This window comes from Chaetodon auriga, chromosome 24 (genome assembly GCF_051107435.1).
Source record: "Chaetodon auriga isolate fChaAug3 chromosome 24, fChaAug3.hap1, whole genome shotgun sequence".
Classification (NCBI taxonomy): Eukaryota; Metazoa; Chordata; class Actinopteri; order Chaetodontiformes; family Chaetodontidae; genus Chaetodon; species Chaetodon auriga.
Genome location: NC_135097.1, coordinates 15,572,033 through 15,595,665, shown reverse-complemented (window position 1 = coordinate 15,595,665; position 23,633 = coordinate 15,572,033). Strand labels below are relative to the sequence as shown.

Sequence of the window (23,633 nt, the reverse complement as noted above, 5' to 3'; positions counted from 1 at the left end):
GCTCATTGGCTACTAATCAAAACATAGCCAGAATCTGTTTTGCCCTCATTTGATGATTACTCTGATATTTACGACTTTATTTTCAACCAAACTAGGGCTTTTTTTGTATTTGGAGTAAGGAGATTATAAATAGATTTGAACCCATTCATAACTCTTAGTGTTTTATTGTGGATTTCATCATTTTAATGGGTACATAGATCCTTCACGACAGAGAAGGAGAGAGCAGGCCATTTGGTGAGTCCCCTGAATACATCACAACTAATAAGAAATAATACTGAGCGAACGCCTTTCAGTGAGGAAGAAGAGACAGTTGAACTAACGAAATTTGTTTATTTACTTTTTAAACGTATCCTTTATTCCGTAAATAATACTAGAATTATAGTTAAATATGTGTTCATCTATTTATTACTTCTGTATTTAAATCATTTTTTTTTAAATGATGTGTGTGTATGTTCTTGAAAATGCAACCTTTAGCTGCTGAGTTATGCCTGTATGTTTGATGATTCTTTTCAATTAAAAAAATCCTAAATGCAGTTATATCAAATCTTAACACAATAATCATTATATCCCAAATATTATACCCTATATCCAATTCATAAACTGCTTCAAATCAAAGGGAAAATAATGATTTAACTCAGAGAAGGTGTTTGCAGAGATCCCCTGATCTGTCTCATCTTCTTCAGCGCTCGTCTTCCTCCAGTCCCCCCTCAGTTCCACCCAAAGGCTTTTTTAAAATTCATTGACCCAGTTAATAGTAGGCAATTACAACACACAAAGAGGACACTGAAGCAAAATGAGCAATATGATGTTCAACATCTTCTGTGTGTCTCTTAAATGAGATTAAAATAATGCCAACAAAAAAATAACAGTTATATCCAGACTGATTTTCTGACGTATTACAAAAATAACATACAGTCCTGTCACTGCCTGTGTGTTTCACGATGCAGTTTGTTTACATTGAACAGGCTTGTAGTCCAAACTGAGCAGCACGCCGCTCATTTGAATGTGTGTTTTCTTTTTTAAATACTACAATTCCCAAGTACGCAGCCGTACGAGCGCAGTGGCGCTGTCAGCCCGAGGATGCTCCGTTCAGGAGCTGCCTGCTGGATGCTGAAGCAAAGCACAGACAAGATGCCCTCTGTTACCTAACGTTAGACAGGAAGCATTGGATTTTTCCCTTCAAAGTAAAAGCATAAATGTTGGGGGAATGAACGATTAGCACATCTTCATTTTGATGTATAGAACAAATCTGCATTTAAACATAACGTTGACGGTAACACAAATATCTAAAACTTTTGCCTTCCAAACAGATTAATGATTTCTTGAATTGTGACAGTAATGATGAAATTCTGTTAGGTGGCCAACTGATGGCAGTGGATTCAGATCCAGACTGGTTTTCTTTGCATTGATCTGGAGGAGGTTAAGGATCGATAAGGACCAGCCTTTAACATAACTGATATTTGGCTTTGTATTTTCTAATGTACCAGACCTAACTTGGTTTGACCAGATAGTGGAATCAGTTTACGGAAGTCTCAACTTTAACCAGTTAATCATTATTCAGTTGATTATTATTCTGAGTATTCTGATTTAATTAGTCAACCAATCGAAAAAGCTGAACGGTTCCGAATTTTGCGGCACATGTCTCTACACACATTCTTTAAGAATCAAATGGCCAGTGTTTCAAAAAGACTTTTGTTTTGAAACGCCGACCTGGAAACGTTCCTCGCGCTTCTCTCCAGCTTGACTGTAGTCGCATTTCTCCACAGTGCGCCCACACCCAACCTGCGCTGTGTGCCGAGCAGTGAGGCAGCGCAGCTCTGCAGTGTGTGCAGGACATTGTCTTCTCGGTGCGGCGGTGTCGGGAGAGCTCAGCGGCCTCAGCAGACAGGGACAACCGGGCTCTGTGCTACACTCCAGCGTGAAGATTCCCCCCGCATTCACTCCGCCGGCTGACACTGAGGCTTGTGCGCTCTGCGGCTGCTGGCACCATCCATGTACTGTCAGTGTGGATAGTGGCTTATTTACTGTGCATCATCTGACTGGAGAAGACGTCTGACTGGCACCATGAGCAGCACTGGTAAGCCCATTTTACAGTAGATTGTGCTGCTTCTTTCACCTTCCACTGGGCCAATACTGGTTTCTAGCCCAATAAACAATCCCAGTAACCTGCTTCTAATCTTCCTATAGGGCTTCCTATAGATCTGAATGGATGAATGCTGACTCTGTTTGCTCTGTCCTCATTTTCAGACTGTTTCATCTGGTTGTGCATCACAACATTTCCCTGTGTAAACTGTGTTTACTATGCATTTAAAATGTGTTAGAATACAAACTACTATATCTCTTGTTATCCTTTATCTGCAAATGAGGGCAGCAGCGATAGTGTGCACCCAAATATGTGATGCTAGAGTTAACATTGAGGTTGTCTGATGTTCAGACACAGTTTCACATTTGGCCCAGTGAAGATTAATGTCATATGCACTAATTAGACAGGATGTAGAAACACCCACAGAGGGTTTGGTGGCTCTTCGCATCATGTTGCTCTGCAGTCACTCCTGCTTTAAAGAGGCATGGCTGTTGTCTGGAGCAGGCCTGACTCCTGGCGAGCCGCTGTCACACTTGGCTTTGTCCCTGAGGAGGATCAGACAAATGTAACAAGAGGCCGGTGTTCATTGGAAGCCTGTGTCCTGTCAAGTCCTGCAGCAACAGAGCTGCCCTGCTTGTTTTTACATATGCAAATAAACACACATGCAACTCCGGAGCCAACACACAACATGAGTTCTACTTTTGCAAGGACCCTCGGGAGAGACCACATCGGGAGAGGGAGTGATCATATTGAGATGCACTACGGAGAAAATTCAGAATTGTCACAAGAAAAAAAAAAAGGTTCATCCCTTCAAGGAAGAGTTTGAAGTAGGAAACGCAATCAGATTTTTAACCCTTGAAGTCTCATCATCATATACTGTTAGTTCTAAACTACACTATCATGCTTATAATCCTTAAAAACACCTAAATTTTGCTTCCAGCACTGCACAACTCTGTAGTCAGAAGAGCACTTCCATGACAAATGAATCAACTTTTAAATCTAAATTAGCAAATTGCTGAAGTTGCATGCTAACCAGGTAGCGGACGATGCTGTGTCACATGATGCTTGTGTTATATTCTAGGTTTAGATTATTATTAAGCAGCCAAGGGGGCAAAACACAGCAGCCTCCTGGCTGTAGAGGTGCAAGCCTTCACAGAACACATCGACTCAGTGGACAGTAACATTACAGAAGCTCTTTTTGGAGTGTGCTGGACTCACTGAAGAGGACAGGAGCCTCCACATTGAAGTATACAGGAAACCCACACACAAAGACCAATACTTACTCTTTGACTCTCACCGCCCACCGGAGCACAAGTTAGGAGTTATCAGAGCCCAGAACACTGAGCTGATGGTGTACCAACAAGTGTCCAGGCCCAAGAGAAGGAGCACAAAGAAGCTTGTGGAAACCTGAACTCGACCTTTGACAAAACACCAACACTGAGGGGGTGAAGAAGAGAGCAAACCAGCAACACACTAAGACAGAAAATGCTCCACATGAAAGACCGCACACCCGACCACAACAACAGCAATCAAATGTGTGCAGTCTGATGCAGTGAGGAATGCACAGACCTCTATATCAAAGGAAACTAAACAACATTAAAGGAACACATGACTTCTCACATCAAGACTCAGCAGCTCACCTTCACCTGAAACATAAGGGACGCTCTTTCTGTGACAAAAACCTACATGTTTTGAACCAGAGAAGCCATCTATCATGAGACAGCTATTCACAGTTGGCCTTACACAACATCTCAGACGACTGTCAGGTGACTCTCACCACTGCCGTCACTGAATCCAGCTCTTCAACTCTTAGTTTTAATGACGAGACCCGCCGATGCTCTGCGGCACCACTGGAGCTGCTGCTGCTGCTGCTGAGAGCGCTGCAGTTTGTCATGGAGTCGAGACAGAAGAAACTCATTAGCACGCAAACTGTAAACTGCGAGCGAGAGAGACAATCAAGACGAACACCTTCGTCTGGGACTTCAGTGCGATGCCTTTTAAGAGTTTGACCTTTCCAGCTTTTTGGCTGGACGTGCGAGAGGGCATGAGCAGAAAATTCATTTCACATCTTTACCTGTGTATGATGACAGCTGGCCTCCACATGTAGGGACGAGTTGATCCTGATAAACAGTATCAGGTGTGTGTGTGTGTGTGTGTGTGTGTGTGCAGAGAGAGAGATCCAGTTGGATTTCAGTACAGCTGTCTCACTGAATGAATGATGGTTCGCATTTAGTTTTCTATACTTCGCAGCACAGTAGAAAAGCCGATCTCCCAGCACTTAGGTGTTCAATTACAAGTGATCCAGACCCTGTAAACCAAAGTTAAATGGACTTTTAAGTGATCTGTTTTGGTGATTGATCAGCTCATTAGGCGGGGGGATCTGTGTTTTGGGATTGTTTGCTTTGCTCTGGCTCAGTTTAGAGGAGGAAATGGGAATGGACTTCCCATCCTGACCAGCCTGTGACCCTCTCCTGATCCCATCCCATCACTTTTATTCCACATATGTTTCAGCCCTGAGTGAATATTGCTTGTAAATCTATATATTATGTGCCAAAAGATGTGGTTAAATTAGCCTTCAGTCAAATGAAAATGCCCTGCTTAATCCTGAAAAAGGATGCAATTTTACTGTGTCAATATGGATGAAGCAGAGCAGTCAGAACCTACAAACAGTGCATGAAAGAGGCGCTGCAGTGGCGTCATGTAGAACTCGGATGATAGCAATGTGACACACTGCTTGCCTTTTCCAACCATTCAAATGAGCAGGTCTCGGTTGAGCTGTGAGTCCGCGGACCCGGCTGTAATGTGTGAGCAATTATAGTTAATATCGATGAAATGGTCACATATCCGGTCAAATGTGAAGCTTCTAGTCCAGATTACAGTGACACAAGCCCGTGACCTCAGCCCTCGGTTCAGATAATAAAAACTCCAAGACCTGTAGTTACAGACGCCGCGGTGTGACTGTTTAGTGCCACCTGCCTTTGACATTGTTTACCTGGTCAAACCGCAGGAGTGGTGCGCTCCAGTTTAAATAAACCTCTCAGAACAGGCTTGGCATGAACACACCCTCTTTTTCAGCAGAATAATCAATCTACAGGTCAGTTCGCATTCTTTCAATTCCAGAAAAAGACAATTACGCTTTCATGTTTTATTTTTCATCATCTGTGCAGCAGCGAAAAGTCGCATTAGACCAGATTATTAACTGGGTTTGTCTCCTTAGCAGAGACACTTTGACAGCGCTGAGCGCCTTCACCACAGGGACTAACCGTCAGTGACTAACAGATAGGGATGACCGTAGAATAGCCTGTTAATTCTTCTCAGATTACTGCCACAGGTCACACAAGGAGAGGTCTGATCAATACTGTTTCTCAGCCTGGATGCAGCTGAACCGAACGCAGTGAACCTGCTGACTCTTTGGTGATATCCTCACCACTGGTTCTTCCAGAGAAGATGGCAGGGATCAATATAATGTGCATTCAATCGATCTGTTGTGCGGCCCTGTGGCTTCGTACAGTTACCGGTAATTCACAAAGAAAGATGATGCGGGGTGTCTGCTCAACACACATCACAGCGCTCCATCATCAGCATTAACACGGTGGTCTACCTGAACCTCGTCACCTCCGTAAAGCACCCATCCACATATGAAATGGGGACTTAATGCTCCATAAAAAAAATGCTTTGTGACGAACCGTCTTTGGCCTTCAGTACCAGCTGCGAACCAGGAAGTCCCGGTTAAGCACCGGCTCGTAAGCAATTACATCCACCCACAAACACACACGTCTATGATTATGTTTGGCAGCGTTGTGACGCTGTCGCAGGAAGGCTCGTTCACGCTGCCTCCAAATAATACGTGTCACAAGTCATGTGTAGCAGCGAATGTGTGCAGGAGTGTTTTGCTCAAAGGAATGTGCCTCCAGGGTGTGTGAGTGTGTGTGCGCGGTTTGTTGTGTGTTCTCTGTCGACAGTGATGATCTATGTGGTTACACATGTGCAGTCTGAGTTGTTTGTAGAAGGGGGAAGATAGAGTGAGAATAGAAAGGTAAAATACTGGTGTATCTGCATGAGTATATTAAGATCTGGAGGGTGTGCATGCGTGTGCGTGTGTGTGTGTGTGTGTGTGTGTGTGTGTGTGTGTCAAGTCCATGCTGATGTTTCAATCCATGTGCATCAACTGATATAGATGTAGTGGCAGTTTTGTTGCTGTACGTGTGTAATATGAATACCACACACCTTGTCATTCCCAGAGGAATGTATCATGATCAGCAGGAGATCATCATGAGGACTTTAACTAAAGATTAATTTAATTATCTATTGTGTTTTAATCTGATAATCATGTAATCTTAATCATTTAATACCATAAGACGATGGGAAATCCCTCTGACAGTGTAATTAGCAAATGTTTGCTCTCAAAAGATTAGCAAAAAATATGGATTCTAATGTTCATCATGCAGCTGTTTACTTAAACTAATCTTTTCAACATGAACAATGAATATGATTCATTTGAATCTGTTAGTGTGAGGGTGGAAAAGGTTTGTCTCTAAAGTCAATATGGAACCTTTGCCATGTGCGTTGCTAACTGAGGTGAAGACCTGTTAGCAGCAGCTGAGTGTTTCAACTTGAGAGGCTCCAATTCATGAATGTACAGAGACAGAGAAGTGATAAATCCAGAAAAAGAGTTAGAGGCTGAGCTCTCAATGCTCTGCACACTCTTGCTGTCCGTGTGTAGGCTGCTGGCTGGCTTGGAGCTAACGCCCATGCGCTCGGTGCATTGGCTGCTTGGGGCGAACAAACACACTCTGCAGAAACAATTCAGCCAAATTCGTGCTGTCCAACTGCCAGAATCCAGAAAAACTGCAGGCACAGTACATCCACCTTCACCACACCCCAGTGTGTGGTTCAGATTAGGAAAATAATCAATTTTTTTGTGAAATCAAGCAAATATTCTCCAAAAAAAAGGTGTTAGAAGTAGACATCTGTCATAGATAAGGCAGGAAAGTCCAGAGCTTTTTGAAGTAAAGCTGCAAACACAACATTATCTCTCACAAGGTATCACATATGTAGTCCATTCCATCCGTCCCATTTAGTTTGCAGAGGTGGCGCTAGGCTAAAATTAGCTTTGTACTGAATTCTATCTCACATTACTCCACTTTACTTGGTTTTGGCACAGCAGACATTTTGACATATCATAGTCAAAAAAGCACAGTTTTGTTATTCAAAACATTAATGGTGACTTTGTTCTGCCGAAGTGAAGGAAACCATGACACTTATTTTATTTCTGAAATGTTGTTCAGTCATGCGCTGGCTGGTTCGCTCGCTGCTGAAGCGTTGGCCCGGCACTGCTGAATGAAATAACAGTGGACAGAAGTGGTGGGCAGAACCAGGCAGCAGTCAGACTGACACCTCAGCTCTTCTTACTGGGATAAATACCATCTGACCTCACTGGTGCTAAGCCCCCTGACACTGGGGCTACACACACACACACACACACACACACACACACACACACACACACACACACAGACACATGCTCCCTCACTCGCACTCATGCACACACACACGCACATACACAAACAGCAGTAATTAAGCCTACAGTGTGGCGCTGGCTCGTGACATTTCCCTGCAGCCCGCTGTTTTACATGGGCCTTTGATGGAGGCGGGAATGGCATGTTGTTTGTCCTACGTGACTCCACGGACTGAATAGTTTGGGCACATCACAGCTTTCGATGTTTTTAAATTGAAGCTGATGCAATACTGTTCTCATGTACAATATATACAGTGTACTCTATATATGTGTATATGTATTGTATATATGTTGAGTACAAAGATATTGGTGTTTTTAGCTGCTATCTTAGCTCAATCAAAAGCAAAAAGAAACCCTTGATATATGCGTTACAAGTGAATTACAGCACAAAACTGCAACAAGGATGTAAAATGTTTCATTCAAGAAGAAACAAGCACCCTCAGGCTTTCCTGTTTTCTCTTTCATATCAATTGAGTCATACTTGTTGCGTACCTCGCTGCTCCTGAATGCTGCCTGCAGCTTCCTGTTAATTGAGTCTTCTGTGTTAAACTTGCTGACTGCGTGACATTTAGGTGTGACACCAGCCGTCAACGTCAGCCATGCGTTTTACAGGGAGCTCTATGATACAGCGCACAGAGTTATTTTACAGGCCGTGTTCAAGCAGCCGTAGCATGTTGATGAAATTGCGACAGCCGTGTAGTCTACATTAGTCATACATCAGCCACTTTTGGAGGATACCAGCGGCCAACGCTACACCATCACCATCCATAAGTCCGTTAAACTTCAGTTTTAACATGCTTGGTCGACAGCCAATCACACGACCAACAAACAAAACAGAAACTAGATCATGCTGAGGCGCTGTGAGTGCAGAACTGAACAATAGACAGAATAAATATACAACAAAGCAACTCATATAAAAAAAAAAACAAAAAGAAATGTCTAGACTGCAATTATTTTGTTGGCTCTGATAGAATATGCTCTATAATAGTCGACTAGCACTTCCTTCCAAGTGGTCAAAGAACAACTTAGATGTAGTGGTTAATATCATGCCAATGCATCATGGCGGGAAGACCAAAGAGGCTGCGGAGCGTAGCGACTTCCAAGAGGAACGGACAAATGATTATTTCAAGGGAAGCCAGTGTGCCCAAGTTAGTTTGTGGAGACACAGTGACGAAAAAAGCTAATCCCAAGAGTCATTACAGCTCGAAACACGCGTGGATGAACTCGACGTTCATCGAGTTTGGATACCTCAACCTCAAACTCCAGCAGCTCCTCAGCTTTCTGCTTTTAAATGTGAAATCAGGTGAAGTGAAATTTAAGATGTGGCAACTGGAAAGAGTAAACATCTTCATCATCTTCCCTACTCTGCGAGAACAAAAGCTGCTATGACATCTGAATATGCTGCTGAGTGTGAAAACCCCTTCAGGCGTTCGGCGAGAGCTTACAAGATGTGGAAAGTGAACAAAAGGAGCTGAACATATTTTGTCAAACAGTTTCATGTGGAGCGTGCTGGTGTGCCTGATGAGCAACAACGTGAGACCATATTGTGTCAATTCATCCAGTAGACGTTGAGATATTTCACAGGATGAGAGAAAACTGTGACCTGCTGGTGGAGCTAGAGGAAAAATCAGAGCATCACCGCTACCTCTACCCTCAGTAGCAGAAGGTGTTCCACAGGGTTCAGTTTTAGATCCACTATTTATATCAACATTATTTCAGTTTTTAGTCAAAAAAGTTACAGCGTCCCTTGAACATTCTACAAAATGCTCTCAAAGACCAAAGTGTTGTAATAAATGCTGATCAAACAAAGTTCCTGCTATCTTCCAGAGCCAGAAATTAAGACTGTAATCTTAATATTTCTACTATGAACTGACTTAATGATTGACAGACCATAGTTCGCCAACTGGTCAAGTCATGTCAATTTTATTTCTATAGCCAAATATCACAAACTTGCCTCAAGGAGCATACTAGTATCCTTAGATCGTCTACTTGGATCGGGAAGAAACTCCCTCAAAATAGGCCTTTAATGGGGAAAAACTTCAGGAAGAGCAACAGAGGAGGGGTCAGAAGAGACCAGCCTAAAATTAGAGTCAACAATGAAGACATCGTTTGCGGTGATCGTTAGCATATTCACACCGGCAGATTGCTGTATTGTGTTCTTACAGGGTCTGCAGATGCTCTTTGTCTTTTTAACAGCTCAACAACACTTTTAATGTGATGAACATATGTCCACTGGAGCTATTCGGAGGGACCCTATAAGAGGAAACAGGACATGTTGTCCTTTGTGTTTTTCAAGTGCATCATGGGATTGTTTGCAGCTACCTTGTGAGCTAAGTCTGCACTTAAAACCTGGATCAGATTACTGCTATGTGGGGAGAGGGAGAGCGACACGAAGATCAATGAGCTTCAGTGAATTATTCATCAATTCACTTTCTCCTCAGTGTGTGTGTGTGTGTGTGTGTGTGTGTGTGTGTGTGTGTGTCTGCTCTTGCACTGTGATTGATCACTGCTAGAGTCTGGATTGTTGTTTGTGGCTGTCTGATGTTCCACATTCTGCTGTGTAGTGATTCTAGTTCGAACATCTGTGTTGTAAGAAGTGCTAAACACACCTTTTTTCCTCTTACTCTTCCACTCCTTCTTTTGTTTTGTTTCCTCAGCACACACCTTTTTAAAGAAAGGCAACAACTTCTTCCCCTCCTCTTTTCTTATGTACACTCTGTCCAGCTTCTCTTCCCTGTTCCTTCTGTTTTTCCTATTCTTTTTGCTTCACACATCTCATAGCCTCTAATTTTCTCTCCCTCTCCTTCTTTCTTCATCACCTCTCATCTCCCATTTCCTTTCCTTTCCTTTCCTTTATTTTCCTTTCCTGTCCTTTCCTTTCCTTTCCTTTCTTTTCCTTTCCTTTCCTTTCCTTTCCTTTCCTTTCTTTTCCTTTCCTTTCCTTTCCTTTATTTTCCTTTCCTTTCCTTTCCTTTCCTTTCCTTTCCTTCCCTTTATTTTCCTTTCCTTTCCTTTCCTTTCCTTCCCTTTATTTTCCTTTCCTTTCCTTTCCTTTCCTTTCCTTTCCTTTCCTTAATCTCCTGGAGCCTCCACAGGTCCCCAGTGAATTAACCAATTAACCAGATTAACACACCCAAATCACATTGTGCGCTGTGTTGTATGAGGGAGTTTCAAAGAAGGAACCTAAATGTGGGTCACAGTATTTTTTTTTTTTTTGTGTGTGTGTGTGTGTGTATTTGTGTTAATTCTCTGCTTAAGATTGCAGGAAATATACTGTGAAGACTAAGATTTGCCTCATGTTGCGCTTCCCTGGTGATCACTAATCCTGAACATACAGCAGTAGTGTACACTAAAGCTGATGTGTGTCTGTGCTCATGAGCACCACACAAGGATGAAAGTTGCTGGTTTTTGATTCGTATTTTGCAAAAATACAACAAAGCATTGATGACAGTCGTATCTTAGAGGACATGGATATTATGTTAATGAAGGTGTAGTGTGTCAGATTCCTTATGCAAGAGGAGGGTTCATGGATTCCAGCAGAATTTAAACCAACCAACCAACCAGCAGGAGTAAACATGTCATGAATATTCAAATACTAGCAGGGACTTTGATTTACCTCAAATACAGACAGAACAAGGTTTGTCATAGATTTGATCAAGAGAAGGGCAGTTTTCCGCTCTATCCATATTTTATCCAAAGTATTTTATTATATATTTTTTAGGATTTTCCGAAAGTTTAAATAGACTTTCTTCAGTTGTATGTAAGTGTAAGTATAATGGCAAAGTTGAATAGAATTTCGGGAAGGAGCCTCCCTTTAATCTGTTTAATTGCTTTCGATCCTTTTCAGAAACTCAACACTTCCTCCATGTTTATCTGTTGTTTTGCTGAATTCAGCAAAATCTGTACTGCCATTATTATACAACATGAATGTGAGTTATTTAACCCCGTTACTTTGCTGCTCTGAGTCTTATCTTTTCAACAAAAACAATCTTCTCACTAATTAATTAATTACGGTTTGTTCTACTTTGCAGGGGTTTTTTTGTTCGGTGTTAAGCTGCCACTAATACAACTCAACACTGCCTGCACAGATTTCACATTTAAAGCTCAAAGGGCATCATCTCCTCCATTCCTGATGAAGGCGCTAATCTGTTACTGATGAATTAACTGCAGTCATTCCACTTCACCTTTACTTTGAGCACTAATAGCCCCTCTTTTTAAAAAAGCCAACACTTCCTGTAGATGTTTCACATTAAAAGCCTTACAACAATGTGAAATACCTGCAGAGAGTGTTGACTTTCATTGAGTGGAGCTCAACACCAATTACAAAAATGGCAATTTAGAACAAAGGCCGTTAATTAGTGAATGGGGGCAGACTCTCTGTTTGAAAGGAAAAACTCAGCCGAGTGGTGAGAATGACGTGACTCTGTTGTACTGATGGAATTACGCTGAATTTACCCTCTGAGACAGGTAACAGAAACAGGTAATCTCACCCACCCCTCACTGTTTTTAGCCTGTCTTTTACAAGGCACTGGCTATGTTTGTGCCAGCCATGGCAAGTTATTAAAGTTTGAATTAATGAGAAGGAGAGGAGAAAGAGATAAAGAAGGTTATGATGTTTAAGACAGAGTGAGAGGAAGAAGGTCAAGAGGGAGAAGGAGTGGATGGAGGAGAAGAGTCGAGAGTCATGGCAAGTCGTACAACAGATGCTTTAATGAGCTGGTTTCAGTTTTGCGACTCCTTTCCTGGCACTCGTCCATCCATCTGTCCTTCACTTGTTGCCATTGGTAACAGCGTCATTTATTCTCCTCCTCTTTCCAAGAAGAAGCTGGAGCTACCAGTGTGTGTGTGTGTGTGTGTGTTTAAGTGTTTGTGTGAGATCTATCTCCAGCTTGTCCCCTGTTGTGTTTGACATATAATCGGGAGGGTGCTCCCTCATGTTTACATGCATAACGACACACACACATGCATTCTGACTCCGCAAAACACCGGCTCTCAACCACTGCAGAGTTTTTAATTTGTGGCATCTACTGCACTGTGTATTTCATTTCACGACAGGGGTGCATTTGCAGGAGCAGAACTAAACAACGCTGATATACAGTCGCACCCACTCTGTGCCTCTCCGTCTCACTCGAACACACACATCCGTCACGCACCCACATACAGAGCAGTGAACCACCCTGGGTGCAGTGATTGTAATTTTGCAAATGGAGATAGCAGACATCCTGAGCTCAATTTCAGCTCTTCCATGCATTCAGTTGTCAGATCTAGATGACAGATGCACAAATTGCAACGCTGAAGGAGTTTAATCCAAAAATGCAACTGATGATGAAGTTTGCTTTTTAAGGAAGCGTAATGCAGATTTTTTTGGATCACATATGAACCGTCTGAACCGAGTCTGGACTTAGAAAGTTTAGCAGACCTCTGTATGCTACTCCTCATCTCTGCACGCTAGAGGCTCCAGCCTACATTGGTTGCTTAACTAATCTGATAGTATAACATAAATTCAGTACTTTTACGGCACAGTTGGAATTGCTTCAGTACTATGAAGTATCAAAAAATGCCTTGTCATTCTGTATCAAATTTCGATACCTAAGGAACAAATGTCACCAGCATCAGATGAGACAGAGCTTGCTGTTTTGTTTCGTTTTTAACCGCCAGTTGCTTATGTGCAGATAACTAAGTAAAGCTTGTGCTGCTTGTTAGCTCGCCAGTGCAGCTATCCTGTATCTGCTCGTCAATGCGCTTGTTTGCCACATCGTCCAATGGCGCATCCTCTCCTCATCACCACAGGGGTGGATAACCTGGCACTGAGGCAGAGAGGGTTTCTGATGGCAGACATGGTGTTGCTTACAGCCCAACAGGTAAAAGGAGAGAAATGTCCTGAAGTTGACACGGTGGATGATTATCAGACCAGGGCTAGCTGCTCTTTAGCACCGAGAAAGTCAGAGGTCGAGGTTGAGTAAAGTGCGCAGGTAAAAACTGTTTCTCCAGCTGCTCCCAGGTCTGTGAACTGTTCCTTTGAAATGAGTAATTGCGACGTAATGTGCAGTGTAGTTTTCATTCTGTTGAAATGGATTTTTTTTTAAAATTGCCATTAAAATAGTATCTCTCAGGAATCAGTATCTGTCACCGACTGGGCCAGAGTTTGAATTACTGCCTGTATAGTGACAAACCAGTGCGCCCCGGCATTTTGTCACAATGAAGATATAACCTACATTTCTTGCTGTACATTAGAAGTACAGCAGTGGAAGGGAAAGATTAACCTATCTAGGCTAAGTAGCATTTTGTTCGCTTTAAAGACTCATTTTGGGTGTCTTAAACTAAGGTACTTTTTTTTGTATTTGCACACACTCACACACCATCCAACCTGCACGCTTTTATGACCAGCGGTTGGACTTGGGATTGGGGTCGATGGTGCATTGCAGAGGCACATACACATGTATGCTCACGCACACTAAGAAAGGGAGAGGGAGAGAAACCCACATCTGTGCCTCTGTGATCCCTCAGTGCACTTTTAGGCCATTCCTTTATCCACTTTCCACTCAACCAGTATTCCCAGTAGTGATTCGGTCATCTGAGACTTTGAAGTGAAGCTCTTTACGATAGTCTGGTTCACTTCAGTGCTGCAGGCTTGTCATGCATTAAACTGCTGTATAATGACCCAGTGGTTTCCTATTAGACTTAGAACACTGCAGGGTGTAACTGATTAAGTCCAGGATGCTTGTGCAGATGTGACGTGACTGCCAGTGACTGTAGGTAAATGCTGGGAGTGGTGAGTGATATAGATAAGGTCAAGGTCAAAAGGTCCTGAAGAGACATATCATCAGGACAGTGTAACAGCTCTCCCTATATCTTCATTTTGTACTTTGTATTCTTGCTGTCAAAGAGCAATTCTTGTTTGTCACAACTTCAGTTTTCTCCCACATTTTTTCCCATCGTTTCTAACAGGAATGACACCATTGTACTTACCCAGATAATTGCTGAAATCTGGCAGTGTGGTGACATTGCTCTAAATAAGTCTGACTGTCTGTGGCAAGAAACATGAGCAGTCAGACGATCAGACAGTTTTTTTTTTTTTTTTTAAAGCCAGGTTAGCCAAACTTATTTGGAGGAGAAAGCAAAGGTGAACAGTGAATTATAGCCTAAACTGTCTGTGGTGAACGTCCAAAGCAAAGAGAAATTTGCTGATGCTGAAGTACATGAAGAAGTGTGCTTCTGTGAACATTATAAACTACAAAAGTAAAGTTTAAGCTTTTATGTGGAGTTTGATGAATTTTTCCATCTCCAGATGGTCGATGCTTCTCGAGAGCTCTGAAATCAGACTGGTTGTTGGTTTGAATCCCTGTATCAAATGGATATAGGGGAGAAAGGTGAAGATGGCACACTGAGATAATAAATCATGCAGTGCATCTGCTCAGCTGCTCTGTCTCTTTATGCCTCCTCTTCTCCTCCCCTGTCCCTCTCTGGGAAGTGAATAAAGCATGTTCAGGATGACAGATTGCTCTGACCACAAAATGCTGCAGCATGCACAGATCTGCACAAACCTCTGCAAAACACCCCTCACTGAAGGAAAGTGGGAGGTTTAGAGGAAAGAGGGAAAGGGAGGGAATCTTTCTGTGGCTGTGAAGAGGTTGCATGCTGAATTTAAGCCCTTGAAGATATCTGTCCTCTGCCTTTCAGTCATTTATTCTGCCAAAGCTGGAAACGATGCCACAAGCTGAGCTGTTTCCTTTTCGTATTATTACTGTATTTGTTCTCTGGCAGGTGCTGTTGCTTTTTTTTTATCAGTCATTTCAGTGCCATGCAAGACCTGCTCCTCTGCAGAACATTGCAGAAAGTTGTCGGCAGAGTATTGCGAAGCTAAACCCAGATTGCCATTGATCAAATTTGTATGGGAAAAGCAGCCGAGTCTTTGTTTTTCAGTCCGTATTTTCGACAAGACGAATGGGTTATATTCAAAATGCACCAAAAAGTCTGCATGGATTCCTATGACAGAATGCCAGAATTAAATTTTTTTTTATCATATTTGGCATTTTGATCCCCATAAATGTCATCGTGCGGCTGTAAATTGTGTTGTTGCTTCATTATTTTGGCTCAGCTGGACGTGGCAGCGCTCTGTTTTGGTCCCACGTTTGGATTTGTTGTGGATGCCACTTGGCAGCTCTGGTGCTGGATGATTTGCAATGCAGATCCTGTGTCTTCGCCCCCCCCACACACACACACTCATATGAACTGCTGAGTCACATGGCAAAGTCTATCATGCTCGCTGTTCCCCTGAAGCTTCCTACCATTTACTGAGCACTTCCTTTGGTTTATGTCCCAGTGATGATCCGTCACAGCTTCAGAAGACAAAGAAAGAAAGAAGAGAGGAACTGAGGAAGTGTGAGAAAGAAGGGGACAGTGTCAGAGATGAAATGAGGCCATGCTCGCTGCTCAGTCCCTCTGGCATTTGTCTCTGCTCGCTGACAATCACCACATCTTGAACACACTTCTCTGGTACATCCTGTGTGTTATTTTTGGTCGTTTTTAATAACCTCCTCTAATGGCGCCTGCTGGTCTGGCCTGACAGAGGAGAAAACATTCACCTGCCATGTCGTGACTGTGAATGAGGCTCATGCTGGGTCTGTCCTCTCTCTAGCAGGGTTCAAGTCACATCCCCTGTTTCTGGGCCAATCCTAAAACTTCCAAAAGCTGATACATTGTGGTCAGGAAGGTAATAAGTCTAAAGCCTAGCAACTCTGCAAAGCTGTATTTAGTCGCAGTCCTAATGTCACCATGCTAATAGGTGCACAATTTCATAATGTTAATGTGCTGATGCTAGGAAGATGTTAAGCACGTTCACTGTGACCTTAGTGTGTCAGCATGCTCACATTTGCAAATTAGCACTATGTGACCCAGTACTTTTCTAAGTGCTGGGTCATATTCCAACATTTAGACAAATAACATGTTTGGTCTGATCATTGCATCCATTATCTGAATGTCTGAACCAAATGTGGTAAGAATCCATGGAGAGATATTTCACTGGGTAACTGGAAATGCTGACGTGCTGTTGGAGCTGGAAAATCAGGAAAAGCGATCAAAGCAGTTGGGATTCATCCTCAAGAGAACATGCATTTTTGTACCAAATTTTGGCAACTCATCCAGTAGTCAAGATATTTCATGCAAAACCACAAATATTGTTGTGGCAGAAGGGGGAAAGTCAGGGGATCACTTATGTCAGTAGGATGCATCCTCTGGGGAGCATGAATGTTTTCAAATATCACTTTTTGTACCAAAATATAAGTATATATTCCATGTATTTCTGATAAGTGAAACATGCACCTGCTGATGGAACTAAATGAACATTTAGAGGATCACCTGTCAGTGGGATTCATCCTCTGAGAACCATGAATGTCTGTTCCAAACTCAATGTCCATCTATCTTTTGTCAAGACATTTCAATTGAAACCAAAAATGTTAACCTCCTGATGGCGCTATTGAGCTAAAGCCAAGAGATGACCAAAGTCAGTAGGATTCACCATCTGAGAACCATGAATGTCTGTACCATGTGAAGATATTTTAATGGATACGCGAAAACTTTGTTTCGTTGGCGGCGCTAAATGAAAAGTCAATAGGATTCATCCTCTGGGGATGAATATCTGTACAAAACCAGGAGTAGTTACTTATATCATCATTACGGCAGAATATACCCCCTCAGGTCATCTGGTTCAGTCGTGTTCTGAATGCTTGGCACAAGGCCTAATGAATCTGCCTACTTACTTCACTGTTGTGGAAGTGGCCATTGTTTTACTGGGGCCCAGGAGATGGAGATGGTCCAACATCATTACCATTACCCTAAGGTGACCCTACACCAGCTAAATGAAGAATGACCTCATTGTTTCTCTCCACTGTACATACAATGTTCACTCATATCACGCAACAATTTACTGTATGCTTTGAGCATAGAAATTGTTTCTCGTGAAACAGGCCCGACTCTTGATTAGTGATTCGTCACACTACGTTTTATGTTATGTAAAAAGACCTTTAAGCCATCATGTTGCCTCATTACAAAAACACTTTTAGAGGTCCCTTTAGAGGTATCGTCACATAATAACTAAATACCATACTGCTTCCAAGTCCCTTTTTATGTTTATATTATTTTTTCTGTTCCCTCCCTGTACAGTACATTGACTGTGCCCTAATCTGTGTGAGCATAAAGCTAATTTCATTACAGTCAGGGATGAATTCCTAAGGTCATGTGTTGTTGTTTCCTAAATATTGATTAGATATCAACTCAGAGCAATGGCGAGAGTTAAAGCCAGTCTTCAAATACCAACAAACAAACAGCAGGTCAATTTGAAGTCAACTGGAACATAAATCAGATATGTAGACATTCCTACTTAATACCTTACGTTAGTGTGTCTCCCTGTTCGTGTCTGCTCTCTTGGTTTTCTTCATCAGCAGTGTGCAACTCATGTTTTGGAGTTTTCACTCATGAATTTGTTTTCACAACAGCAAGTGAGCCATGTGTGGAGGAATTTTGTTGTTAATGATGTAGCCTATCAAAACAATTAAAGCCAGCAGGGTACCAAATGACAGGAGGACCAACAGAGTGCACTTACAAGCTTTTACAAAACAATGGCATTAATTAAGACTACATTAAGTATGAGAGGTCGCACTACAATCAGTGTATTAACAGGAGGCTAGTAATACCAGAGAACGTCTCGTGTCTCTCTGCAGAGCATGTGCGTTCTCAGTAGACGGGATGATTTGAGCGAGAGGAGATTGTCAACCATCAGATATACTTTGATGCACATTGATGTACCCGGGTGGCCCAGCCAAGTTAAGTGAATGCTTGAGAAACTGTGTTTAGCTTCATAGCACTGATTTGTTGTTAGTTTAAACTTTAGATTGGCCTGATATGAAAAACTACTATACTTCCCAAACTAATGAGCAGGTCCTTTATTTTCCTCAACTGTAGAAGGGAAAGCCTTTATCTGAAGCAGGCTTGTATTAGAGGTAGACCTTTATTTTGATTCCCCTCTGATTATAATTGGTCAAAAATTTTGTCTCAAGCCTCATTTTGACCTGTACACTTGGGCTTCTTGTATACTGCAATGTTGAATCTCCTGTCATCAGGACTGTACTACTTCCTGTATTTGTTTCAAATTAAAAGCTCTCAAGTATTTCAGTGGACAGAAACCCTTCATTTCTTAACAAAGCTTTTATTATGAAACATTTCTATGAGCATTTTGTGTACAACAGTAGTATATGAGTTGACAAGTACTAAATCCACTAGCATGGACATTTTCCTAATAGTAAAGTGTACTTTTTTTCAGTTTATTAAGTATCTACATTGTTTTTCATTACGTGTATTTTTCAGTCATTTTTCAAACAAAAAAAAACTGATAGACCTACCTGCCACTTGTATGTAATGACTGATGGAGCTGGTTTGTGTTTTCATGCTCCAGTCTTTACTATTGCACTGTAATGTCCTTCTTTTGATGGCTCTTGGTGTCTTTGTAGTGGCTACTGCTAGCTAATCTGTAAACTTCCATTGGATTTGTTGTAGACATTCCTGGTTGGTGGATGCTAACATTTTTGATGGTCCCAATTTATCCTCCATGTCGACTCCCATGACAAACAATAACTTTTAGCCCTGCTAAGGCTGTAATCGTTTCAAAATGTTTAGGATGTTGCTTGTCGCTTTTATGATTGCCTGTTGCAGCTAACTATATTTCTCCAAAGGACATTTAAGAGATATCCTCATATGTAATATCCAACTATCTACATGCTACATCTAGTCGTAACCTCTTGAATTCTGATGACAGTAACCTTTTGCATCAGCAGATGAGTGAAAATAATATATTAGTGGAGCATAGTTATTCTTGTCTCTGAGGGTGAACTTGCCACATCATTATTCATATCCCACAGTGGCTCTCATTATCCCTTACTTTCCAGAGGTGACCTTCAAAGTCGGTCTGTGCTCACAGAATTTGATCTGTATCTTTACCCACTGTCTGCAGAGCCCCACAGACATGCGCGTTTACTTCGACTGTCAGCTTCATTGAAAGGCTAAATGTCTGCTAGAAGTGATTGTAAGGAGGCAGTAAGGGTGGTCTGATATAGTTCTATGTGGTCTTTAGACAGTGTACCAGTACAGGCATAAGTCACCACATACACTCATTAATGAGCAGATGAATGGCCTTTATTGCTTTTTATACTGTATTTCCATTATTCAATGAGGTTATTTACCATGGAGAAGAAGCATCTGCTTTATGCTACGTCTGATTTTTAAAGCTGCATTTATTTATTATTTCAGCCACTTGCAAGCAGACTGGCTCCTTAAGAAGCGAAACAGTTTTGCCTATTAGCACTTTACAGAGTTGTTATGGCTAACATGCAAGCAAACGGTTGCCTGTTGACACATATACTGTAGGTGACATGAAGTGACATCGACATCCCTTTGGAATCGTGTTTGTCTCGACCTGATGAATGTAAGTTCGGTATTCGCCCTCATTTTAGCTCTGCTTTGGACACAAAGTTGTCTTAGCTGTCAAACATTTCAATTTCTCAACTAGCTAGTTTCTAGGTTTGTCTGTAGTTTGGCGCCAGGTAGTTTCCAGTTTGTTTATCTAAGGTTTTTTGCCCTTGCTGCTGGAAATTAGGTTGATTAGAGCGAAATATGTGGACTGGAAATCCAAAACAATGAGTCAAAAGAGGCTAAAATGCTAAAGGGAGCTGCAGAATTGGTGATGATTCTCTGTGGGTAGGTCACCACGAGTGACCTTTTACATGTGAAGTGGTTATATAATCCAGCTGGTCGTCTTTGAAGTTGATCTCTTCAGTCAGCTGCAGCACAATAGTTACTGGAACTTTGACTAATTTGATCCATTGCTGGTATTTAAAATGTTGATGAATGCAGTTTTATAAGGCTGCACTAATCTGTAAAATGCTTTGGAGCTGGTCTTGAAAATAAAGAGCAATATTTTTCGACGTCCGCTGATGCTAAAATAGGTAGAGGAGACACTAAGACTGAATTACTGTTACATCCAAATTGACCACAAAACAAATTCTGAACGCACTGAATCCCTGTTTGGTTATCACTGAGCTGTCTAAGTTGAGTTTGCACTGGGGAGACTGGGACACGCCCAGTGACAGATTACCAGGAGGAGGTGTCATTCTCTTTGAGTCACACATGCTTCTATTTATAACAGATAGCTGCAATAACTCAAAGAGGTGGTGGAGAGGGAGAGAGAGAGAGAGAGGGGGAGAGAGTGAGAGAGACATAGGGATTCATATGACCTACAGCTCATTCCAGAGATAGTGACGGACAGAGCGCTCACTCTGTCCTCCCACCTATTATTACTCCAGAGCGTGCAGAGGATGTGTCGCAACACCATCAGAGGACTCTGAAAAGATTTTTGGGATATTGTCCATCATTACTAGCACTGAAGGACATAACAATACATCACGTTTGTGAAGACAACTGAGTGACAATGCCAGAGGAGAAAGGTAATAATGACCTTTAATAACCTTTAGTAAGCCATGTGTGGTGTGTTCACCTGTGTCAGGGAGAGAAGAGGTGGTAGCTAATGATTTGCTTGTGTTGAGCAGGTCTTACCTGTTATCAAGCCATCTCCCTTAAGTGGATATTAGCTACTGTTTTACCACAATAACAGATAATTAAACCAAAGTAATCCTTTCTGTTAAAAGGTCCAGGTCATATGAGTGTGTGTGTGTTTACAGGATGTATGTATGTCTATGTAAGTAGCACTTTACCTACAGCTAAACAGGCCTCCTATTATGTAACCCCAGTCAGAAGCGTATGGCACTTTCTGCTTGAATATGGTGTGCGAATGTGAATGACAACAAGCCTGTGGTAGCAGCCTGAATGCTTTTGCTGCAGGTTGATATGCTGCCTGCCTGCAACATCCCTGGCAACAACAGTGTTGTCTTGGTCCCCTGCCTGCATCTCTAACACTGGGAACTTGGCCATTTGGGCTGCCTGCAAAGGGATAAGAGCCAGTTGCTAAGAAGAAATCACTCTGATATTCCTATAGTGATTTGCAGTGTGTCTTTGGTATTGCATAATAAGGTTGTAGTGACCTTTTATGGGCTTTAATTTCCTCTGCACCTTCTGTATGTGCCTATATAGGGGCTTAATGTTTCCAGACATTCCCATAATATTCCTGTGGAGACTTATAGTTTGCCGTGAGAGGGTATAGTACATTTACATGTACAGAGTTTTTATAACCATGTTCACCTTCGTGTTTATTATTTGCCTTAATGAGATTCTATAGAGAGCACCATTTGTGATAATTGTTTAAAATCCTTGTAAAAGACTTGGAATATAATCTTACTCAACAGCTCATTCATTTCATCTTGACAGGGATGATCTTATTTTGATTTTTTGCATTACGTAATTTTATTGTTTATAATTGATATTTCAGTTTTTAGTGGCCTTTAACAAGCTAAATGTCACTAGTTTGACCAAATCAGATAAGTCAGCTGGGCCTTCGAACAGTCGACAGTTTTAAACACCAACTATTAGAGCTAAAATGTTTGAAAAGTATATTAGAGGAGAATGTCATGATATCATGTAGTCTAGTTTTTTTGCATTCAAGTTAATCGTTAAGCTGTTAAAATCATAAAAGTTTAAAATGTTCATAGCAAGTATAGTAGTAGATACTGATTTTTCTTTGAATATAAACCCTGTTTTTCCACCTATTCTACAAGACCAATGAAAGAAACCCTTAATGGGAAAGGGCGTTGAGTAACAGAAGCTTGAGGCAGCTAGCCGAGTACTCTCAGGATGTTTCGCTATTACTAGCTTGTTGAGGTGAAGCTGATTTTAACAACTTTTTTTTATTATTAGGTACCTTTATTTACCTCATTTTGGATGAAATTTTAAAGGGTGCATAAGAAAAGATAACTAGTAACTAGTGAAGTAATACTAAGTATGCCTAAAATTGAAATACATGTACCTCTAAACGAGCTGTAAGTGCTTGAAGGAATGTACTTTCCAGCTGCTTGTAAAAAGTAGCCTCACCGTTGGTCCTTTTTGTGGTGTCCTAAACACACCACAGATATGTCCTCTCCTCTCCAGTGTCTTGTCCTCAGCAGCCTTGTTAAAGCCGATCCTGTGTTAAGTCTGTGGTTGTGTCTCGGTGTCTAAATGCGGGGCCATAACTGTGTTTTGTACAGAGCAGGGAGGCGTGTACACATCACAATGTGACGAAGCTTGTAAAGTTTGGTGGTGAGGACATTCGACACACCCACACACACACACACACACACAGGCCACATGCTGCCACGCACAAACACACACACTGTACACTGGCGGGGCAGGAAGATGTGCTTCAAGTGGGAGAGTCGATTGTTTTTTGCTCAGATGTCTTGTTCTAATTAAAAGTATTGGCCTTCAGCAAAAATGTATAAAAATATTGTTATGCACGTGCGCATCCATGCATACACACCTACAGGCATGAAGTCTAGACATTACAATAGACACATGCATACGGTCATACACAGACACACACACACACACACACCACTTTAGGCTGTGTCTCAGTCTCAGCCAAGGACAGTGTATCCTGGGTGTGTGATGTAATGGCTAGCTGGCTGTCGGCAGTCACAGCGACGCCCGTCACTATTCTGGACCTGCCAGTAAACAAACCATCTGTGTCCATTAGTTTGCTGCTTTTTTAAGATTAAGAATGTATTTTAGTAGGTTTAATTCCCTCAACAAATAATGTAGCTATGAAATGGCCGGCAGTGGCATGTTGAAATTTCATTGAAATTGCTAGATACCACAAAAAGTATCCTTAGGTGACCCTTAGCCCTCGTTGGCTTAGTCTCTCTCCGGATGCTCTCTGACTGGCATGTGGCAACCAATCCCAAGACCACTGGTTCCTGCAGAACACTGAAGATACACATTACAGCGTCATATAAAAAGTCTCAGTAATTTCCTAAAACAGCCGGGCACTGTAGTTTTTAACAAATGCCACTCAAACAGGAGGAAATAATGCGTTCGTTTGGGATTATTTTCAGC

General features: G+C 41.9%; 1 protein-coding gene across 12 annotated transcripts in view; it reads left to right on the top strand.

Annotated features, from left to right (window-relative positions):
- The first annotated feature begins 40 nt into the window (after positions 1-40).
- The window catches only part of ablim2 (actin binding LIM protein family, member 2), an 86,961-nt gene continuing 63,368 nt past the window's right edge, over positions 41-23,633 (top strand). For 7 of the 12 annotated variants that reach the window (XR_013076612.1, XR_013076614.1, XR_013076610.1 and 4 more), the window contains exon 1: positions 20,799-21,094. Coding sequence is in view for 6 of the 12 variants with exons in the window: in XM_076724464.1 (XP_076580579.1) it covers positions 21,079-21,094 (16 nt within the window). In the remaining 6 variants the exon portion in view is untranslated. Of the gene's footprint in view, positions 235-1,762; positions 2,078-20,798; positions 21,095-23,633 lie in introns of those variants that run through there. The other 5 variants (XR_013076613.1, XM_076724461.1, XR_013076615.1 and 2 more) reach the window with 3 other exon arrangements.